This window comes from Rhinopithecus bieti, unplaced genomic scaffold (genome assembly GCF_001698545.2).
Source record: "Rhinopithecus bieti isolate Rb0 unplaced genomic scaffold, ASM169854v2 scaffold_48884, whole genome shotgun sequence".
Classification (NCBI taxonomy): Eukaryota; Metazoa; Chordata; class Mammalia; order Primates; family Cercopithecidae; genus Rhinopithecus; species Rhinopithecus bieti.
The window spans coordinates 267475-275420 of NW_016819304.1; the positions used below are offsets into that span (position 1 = coordinate 267475).

Sequence of the window (7946 nt, forward strand, 5' to 3'; positions counted from 1 at the left end):
TAGAAAAGGAAGGAAAAAAATAACAAAATGAGTGTCCTTACTGTCCCCAGCCCTACCCTGGGAGGCTGAGATGATAGGCAGCAAGACTCCAGCTCCCATAGCTTGCCTGCAAAAGTCTTTTATGCTCATTATTATTATTATTGTCATCTTCTCACTTTCAATAGTGTGAAAAATGTGTGGGGTTTGTGTCACTGGGGGAGTCTCTCCAGACAGGATGATGAGGCGTGTGGCTCTGAATGAGCAAGGCTTCCTGAGTCTTGACCCCAGAGACGACTATGGTCCCACTGGGAAGAGAAACTTGAGAGGGGAAGCTGCACTTCTGGCTCTTCTCTAGGATCCTTGCCCTGAGGATCTGGGAATTGGCTTGTGACCCTTTTCTGGCCTTCAGCAACCCTAGGCGTCCATCCCTCCCTGAATTATTGCCTGTTTTTCTTCAGCTGTTCCTGCTTTTCCCACCTCTTAGCAGCAGCCTCATTTTCTCAGCCACTTAGGGAGCTTGAGCTGGGTTGGTCATTGCTGTTGGGATATTCCTGTTTTCTATTGGACAGCCTTCCTTCCCGGCCTGTGGGTTTGCCTTTAAGGAAGGGGTAGAACCTTTCCCAGGGAGGCCTCCTTGGGTTGAACCACACCTTTTTTGGAGGCAGGAAGGGAAAAGGCATCATCACTTGCAGAACTGGTGGTGTGGGAGGCCACCGGAGTGTGGGAGGCCTTGGTCCTTCAGGATCACCTGGCTCCTCATGGCTGAGCAGCTGCTGAGGAGGCGGCAGGGCTGGGAGTGCCCTAGTTATTCCATTTATCTCGCTGGGAACCACTCCCGTGCAGATGCGAGATGAGACTTGCATCTCTCTCCTTTGGTCCACCAGGTTCAAGGCACTATATTTTGGCCATGTCCTTTCCTAGTCTCCTTGCTTTTAGGCAGGGAGGAAGCTTGTTCCCTGAACAACACAGAAGGAGGTGACAGGAGAGAGTGCACAGCCAGGGAAATCCAGTACTACTAGAAATCGGCTCCAAACACTGGTTTCACGCTCGGTTCAGCGTACCAAGTGTGTGCTTTGGGGTTTCACTGAAATCGTTTGCCACAAATGTATTTCCACAGGCTGCTTGGGATTTAGGCCCTTGTAGACAGACACACAGAAACAAATGAAGGTGGGCCGGGAACTGTTCGGTTCCCTTTCTGCCTCCGGGCTCTCGCGGGAGCGGGCCTCTCCGGGGCACTCGCGCTTCCCCCCCAGCCCCCAGAGGGCGCTGTGGGCCACTCCGTCGCACGGCCGGCGGCGTCCCGGGGGAGGAGCCTCTCCTGCAGCCGCCGCCGCCTCCGCGATCGCAAACCCGGAAGACGTGTTCGGGCAGCTGGAGTGTGCGAGCCCGCCGGCCACGGCCATGCAGCCCTTGGAGGTAGGTCTGGTTCCCACTTCAGCTGGGGAGCCGAGACTGACCCGCTGGCTGCGGAGAGGCAGTGGGATCTTGGCGCACCTGGTAGCTTTGGGCTTCACCATCTTTCTGACAGCGCTGTCCCGTCCAGGAACCAGTGAGTGTGTGGGGCGGGGCTGCGGAAGGGGGCGGAGCAGAGATGCTGGAGGGGCAGCACTTGGGAGCGCCGGCAGACTTGGAGGAGGGACCCCAGCTGTAAAGGGGAGACAGAAACAGTGAGGGATTTTGAGGGCCTGGTGGGGCGAGGCCCCAGGGATCCTGGAAGAATGGGGTTTGGGGTGCTGTGGGGGAAGGGCAGACGATTGAACAGACCGAACTACTTCCTCAGAAACAGGTCCCCTGATGGAGAATAGAAGTGAAGGAGGCCGGGCGCAGTGGGTCACGCCTGAAATCCCAGCACTTTGGGAGGCCGACGCGGGTGGATCACTTGAGGTCAGGAGTTCGAGACCAGCCTGGCCAACATGGTGAAACCCCGTCTCTACTAAGAATACAAAAATTAGCTAGGCATGATTGGCGCGCGCCTGTAGTTCCAGCTACTTGGGAGGCTGAGGGAGGAGAATCGCTTGAACCCGGGAGGTGGAGGCTGCAGTGAGCCGAGATTGCGCCACTGCACTCCAGCCTGTGCAACAGAGCGAGACTCCGTCTCAAAAAAAAAAAAAAAAAAAAAAAAGGCAGAGGACTGGGCTGCCAGCTAAGAGGTGCTGAACGGGGAACCCAGGCCAAACTGTTATGTGTGGACAGGGAGGCCCTCTTGGTTGCTCACTCTGGGCCACTTGGCTGCTCCACTTTGTCCTTAGTTCCTGTTCCCGATTAGGATTGGGGATGGTACTTTTCTCATGTGGCTAGATTCTTTGGGTTCCACCTAGCTACAGGGGCAGGAACAATGGTACCAAGCCCTCAGCCTGTTCTCTTTGATTCTTAGGTCTTTTCTCCTGGCACCCTGTATTCATGTCCTTGGCGGTGAGTTTGGGCTTCTATCTGATTTGTTTGGGTATGCCTCACCTCATTCTGAAAGCACCCAGCTTTCAGAAAGCTCAGCTTTTCTAAGGTTAAGGCAGGTGGAGGAAACATCTAGGGCTCATTTTTCCCTGCAGCCTATGGGATTGGGAAACCTGGAGGGCTGGGCCACAGGCAGATGTCAGGTGGTTGAAAAGGGTGGGAGGGCATGGAAGATCTTTCTTTCTCCACTGGGGCCTGAAAGGAGAAGTGGGGAGAGGTGTTACCCAGTCATTTCCCGACTCGTCCCCAAAGTTCAGGAAGAAGTTTAACATTTGCTGTTCCACTGGTCAAGAAATGGGAGTCATTGTAGAGGTTGGGATGGGGAGGTGTCAACCTGAACAAGGAGACGTGCGCTCAAGTGCTGATTCCCAGTTGTTCCCAGAAATGTTGAGCTGTGAGACTGGTGGTCCTGGTGGAACTTATTTAACCCTTACTCTTTGTCCTCTTTGTTAGGATGTATGAGAGCACCTCCTTTTTCTCAGGCCTCCAAGCCAGACATGAGGCTTACTGGCTCTCTCCTATGTTCACAGTTCTGCCTCTGCATGGCTGAAGCCATCCTACTCTTCTCACCTGAACACTCCCCGTTCTTCTTCTGCTCCCGAAAAGCACGGATCCGGCTCCACTGGGCAGGGCAGACCCTAGCCATCCTCTGTGCAGCTCTGGGCCTGGGCTTCATCATCTCCAGCAGGACCCGCAGTGAGCTGCCTCATCTGGTGTCCTGGCACAGCTGGGTGGGAGCCCTGACACTGCTGGCCACTGGTGTCCAGGCACTGTGTGGGCTCTGCCTCCTTTGTCCCCGGGCAGCCAGGGTCTCGAGGGTGGCTCGCCTCAAGCTCTACCATCTGACGTGTGGACTGGTGGTCTACCTGATGGCTACAGTAACGGTGCTTCTGGGCATGTACTCAGTATGGTTCCAGGCCCAGATCAAAGGTGCAGCCTGGTACCTGTGCCTGGCACTGCCCGTCTATCCAGCCCTGGTGATCATGCACCAGATCTCCAGATCTTACTTGCCGAGGAAGAAAATGGAAATGTGAGTTCCTGCGAACTCTTAATCTGGGTGGGACGCTTGCCTTGAACATCATGGTTCATTTGGTGATCTATAAGGGATCTATTTCAGAAGTAATCAGGTTTTTGCACTTCTTGGCTGGTTCAGGGACTGCAGAAACCAAAGCTGCTATTGTTGAGGAATAATTCAGTGGGTCAGAATGGGAAAATGTACAGGGTATGAGTGGAAGGTGATGGAGAGCCTGATCCTGAAGCCTCTACTTGATGAGAGACAGAGTTTTGGGTGGTGATAGTGATGTCCTGGTGGTCATTTCTTGCTTGTGTGCCTGATGAAAAATTGGGTTCCTGTAAGTAATGAATGGCATCCATGGATATTTGGGTTACTTTTAAGAAAGCAGTGTGATGTAGTGGAGAGAGCCCATGGGTCTTATTTATGGGATATGGTCCTCTTAGGCTCTGTTGTACAACCTTAGGTATGTTCCGTATCTAAGGACCTCCGTTTCTTCATCTGTGAAATGTTTCTAAACAGCCTCTAAGTTCCTTCCTTCTCTAATATTCAGCATCTGTCAGGTCGATGTCTCAGAACACCCTCCCAGCTGTGGACCATGTGGACCACTTAGCAGACTCAGGGTAGTTCTTTACTCTCTCTTTACTCCCCTGGAGGGACAGCTCTGCCCTTGAGGCCCTTCAGAAATTTGTGCTGATTTGGTCCCTGGGGGTCAGGCGCTGTGGAGAGAAGGGACTCAGGTGAGAGTCTTCTGGACTCTTAAGACAGTAAATGCACTAAAGTCACTTTAAAGCTTTTGGAGAAGCAGGAGGGCATTGACTTAACCAAGCTGAAGGCTCCTGGCTGGGCTGCCTAGCCCAGCTAAGATCTTTCTTCAGCCCACCTCAGGATCTGGGCTTGAGGGCTGCAGGGCCTGCGTGTGTTCCCTCCCCGAAATCACTTCTTGGGGCAAAGGAGCCCTGGGCATCTCATGCTTTGCCCTTCTTAGGGCTCAGGTTCTTGCCTTAGCATATAGCTTCTGGGCACTTTTTGAAGCTTTTCTTAAGGGCCAAGGAAGTGGGGCAGGGCTTTTCTGATCCAAAGAAAACAAAGTTTCTCTGGTTCCCCCTCTTCCCTTGTTATCTAAGCTTTCCTCACTTGTCATCTCTTGCCAGCTCTTAGGTCCAAGAGGGGGCTGAGTTTGGTGCCAGCTGGCAAATGAGGGCTGGGCTCTCTTCCCTACAGAGACCACCACCCTCCTTGCTGCAGCTGAAAGTAGTTCCCCAGACTGCCCTCGGTGGTGAGGACTGGATGCTAGACTACTTAGTTGTGGTCGGGCTCAGTTGAGAAGATGGGACCTTCCTAGATCATGGCAAGGCCTGACAACAGCTGAGCCAGGAAAGTGCTGCTGAGGCAGGTAGACATAGCTCACAGCGAACTCTGGGAAGCCTGGGGTGTAGGCGCTGGAGCTCCAGTTCCCGGGAGCAGGGGCAGGTATTCCTAGATGTTAGTGTTGTGGATGTCCTGGGTCTTTTGAAGATTCAGGTCCTCCTCTCGGGGTAGCTCAGAAGTAAGGAGGTTGGTTTGATTCAATAGTACAAGAATGGGGACAGGAAGGGCAGAAGTGTCCTCTCCATGTACCTCATTGTGCCCCTACTGGGGGAGATTGCCTCTCCCAGGACAAGCATCTAAAGGAGGCCCCTGCTTTGCAGAAGAGTATTGTCCCTGTCTCTTTCATTGTCCTCCCTCCTCTCAAACTCTCCAGTGTGGTGTGAACTCGGCAGAAATGGTTACTGGGGCTGCATGGAGAATCTCACCTGCATTGATTTTGATCCAGGGACTGCATCTCCTCTTTCCTCATCACAGCCAGCGCTGAGGGGCTCACTCTACCTGCCGCAGGGTAGGAGGGCCAGGCAAAGTTCACCAGCTTGCTCTCAGAGCAAGCAGGCAGTGCCGTAAAGCCTGAGCCTGCCTGAGGTGCTGCCTCCTCCCAGGTGGTGCGGGGGTTGGTGGGCGGGCGGGCAGGCGTGCTGACAGCCGGCAGTTTGCGTGGGCTGTGCCATCTGATGTCTATTCCCAGCCCTGGGAGGAAGGGGGAGTCATTTATATTCTGCAGGAGGAAGGGGCCCCAGCTGTCGCCTTTCTGACCAGCAGGCCTGTAGGGCAGGGGCACAGAGCAGAGAGGAGGGCACAGGTGGTCTCCTGCTTAGCCTGGTCCGACTGCAGTATAGGGAATAGGTCACCAGGAGGAGCCCTTCATCCTGGCAGGCTGGATTGCGGAGGGACTTCCCTCCCCCCTCTTTCCATTTCTCCCTCCATCACCACCTGCCCTCACATCCTGGGGCAGCAGCTGGACAGCCATTAGACCTCAGTGCCAGGGCACTCTTCCTCCAGCTGGGATCTCAGTGGCTCCCAGCTGCATGGCCTCCTGCTTGTGTGTTCCCTCCTCCACCATCCTCTGTTGCCCGCACCTCCCTTATTCTCATGTCTGGGGTATTCACTTGGCTCCTCAGCAAGGAAGCAAACGCCTTGGAGGAGAAGCACATGGTTGCTCTTTTGTCCTTGCTCCCTGGCTAAGGAAAGCTGCTAGTGGTCAGCCTGTTTTGCCTTTAAAAACAAACAAAAAAAAATGCCAGGGCAGGGTGCTTAGATTTAAAACATTTGCGTGTCATTTGCACAAATTTTCGTATCAAGCTAAGTCCTGATTCCAAATTTGATTATATTCCAAATTTGATTATATTCCAAGTTTGATTATATTCAGATTCAACCTTGAGGACATTAGAAATATAGATGGCTTCTGTATCCAAATCTGAATGGAAATGAGATTACCCTTCTGGGTTCAGATACCCCTCCCAAGCCTGCGTCTTTCCTGTAACCACCCCTCGTCTGAGCCCCATCATGGCTGGGGTTGGTGTGGAGTGGGAGGAGCTCTGTGTCTGGGGAAGTCCTCCAGCCTCACCTTCTTGGCTCTTAAGTGGTAGGCTGTTACCACTTGCCATTCTGGGCCTCCTCTCTCCCCACCCTTTCACAAGGCAGGCTGCCCTTCCGCACTCACTGGCCCATCCCTTCTTTCTCATCGTCCCACCCTTCCACCCCTGTGCATGGCTGCTGTAGGTCTGGTTTTTTTTTTTTAAGATGGAGTCACATGCTGCCGCCAGGCTGGAGTGCAGTGGCACAATCTTGGCTCACTGCAACCTCTGCCTCCCAGGTTCAAGCGATTCTCCTGCCTCAGCCTCCCGAGTAGCTGGGACTACAAGTGCACACCACCACAACCAGCTACTTTTTGTATTTTTAGTAGAGACGGGGTTTCACTATGTTGGCCAGGATAGTCTCGATCTCTTGACCTCATGATCTGCCCACATCAGCCTTCCAAACTGCTGAGATTACAGGCGTGAGCCACCGTGCCTAGCTAGGTCTTGTTTTTAAAAACCTCACTGTGGGAGATTCAGGCATCCTCCCTGAGCCAGCTGGCCGCTGTGCCAAAGCCTGTTCAGAGTTAATAATAATCATTAGCTGAATGGTGCTGGAGCCTTTCAGCTTCAGATCTCTAAGCACTTGCAGTTTGAGTCAGTCAGCCCTCACCTTCCCCCTCTTCCTGGGCTGCAGAGTGTAACAGAATGGGGAGGCACTGTGGAAGGATGTCAGGAATCTTGCTGCTAGCCACGCCTTGCACTGTCGTCTGGGAGTGGGCACTGTGTCCTGTCAGTGAACTAATAAGACTTGCACCTGACAAAGGTCAAGATATGTAGGGAACACAGTGTATGCTAGGCTGAGACCTATGGTGGTGGCAGGGGTGGCTGCTGAGCCTAACTTCTAGTGCTCCTGCCCTTCCTTCTGTTTACCTGTCTTGGCCTCCAGGGGGCACCCCTGGTCTTGATGCCTCAAACCCAGCATTTCTGGGTCCCTTCTGCAAGCTTAGAGAGCAGGGAGGCTTCTGGTAGTGCTTCTGATGCTCCTGTGTCTGGTTGGCACAAAGATCCTGTGTAACATGAAATGAAAGGTGCATCAGCTTGGGGGCTGGGAAACCTGCAGTATGGGTTTACTCCGTCCCTATCACTAGCGTGGCTGTGGGCAAACCACTTATTGCCTGACCTACCTCACAGGGATGTTGTGAGGATTTGATGAGAGAATGAATGTTAATAGGAATTGGAAAATTCAAAGCATTAAACATGTGTAAACAGGTGGTATTATTATGTGCTTGTCCTTCTCTTTCACTGAGCCAAGCTTTGGGCTTTATGCTTCTTAGGCAATAAACAGTTATGGATAATGACACTTAGGGGATCTAAGTCTCAGAGACTTGTTCTGGCCATCATAAGAAAACATGGACACATTTCTTCCTTCCAGATGCAAGGTCAGCTCTTACCAACTCCTGCCAGAAATGCCACCAAGGCCATGACTAGTGAAGTTTGCTGTAAGTGCTGCCTACCTGGTGTTCTCAAATCACAGGGCAGACTGCAGATCTCGGAGTCAATATAGTTGCTCCCTAGGTCTAGCCTGAAGTTCTTGGAGCTGGTCTTCGTTGGGA

At 52.9% G+C, this 7946-nt stretch overlaps 1 protein-coding gene across 8 annotated transcripts; it reads left to right on the plus strand.

The window, feature by feature from the left end:
- The first annotated feature begins 40 nt into the window (after nucleotides 1-40).
- On the plus strand, nucleotides 41-7614 carry CYB561D1 (cytochrome b561 family member D1). 8 transcript variants are annotated; one of them, XM_017858794.1, is made up of 4 exons: nucleotides 41-1528; nucleotides 1760-1863; nucleotides 2354-2391; nucleotides 2884-7614. In XM_017858794.1, the coding sequence occupies exons 1-4, from the start codon at nucleotides 1141-1143 to the stop codon at nucleotides 2978-2980; spliced, it is 627 nt and encodes a 208-aa protein (XP_017714283.1). In that variant the 5' UTR covers nucleotides 41-1140; the 3' UTR covers nucleotides 2981-7614. The 8 variants fall into 8 exon arrangements, with proteins under 8 accessions (XP_017714283.1, XP_017714282.1, XP_017714288.1 ...); XM_017858793.1 differs by having other exon boundaries at nucleotides 2961-7614; XM_017858799.1 differs by lacking the exon at nucleotides 2354-2391 and having other exon boundaries at nucleotides 2961-7614.
- Nucleotides 7615-7946: the final 332 nt, after the last annotated feature.

Bases quoted from the DNA above. Each gene is read 5' to 3' on its own strand.
- CYB561D1 (XM_017858799.1), top strand. From the start codon at position 1,141: ATGAAGGTGGGCCGGGAACTGTTCGGTTCCCTTTCTGCCTCCGGGCTC. The intron at 1,529-1,759 runs GTGAGTGTGTGG...CTACTTCCTCAG, and splicing joins GCTGTCCCGTCCAGGAACCA to AAACAGGTCCCCTGATGGAG. The intron at 1,864-2,960 runs GTCAGGAGTTCG...CTATGTTCACAG, and splicing joins ACGCGGGTGGATCACTTGAG to TTCTGCCTCTGCATGGCTGA.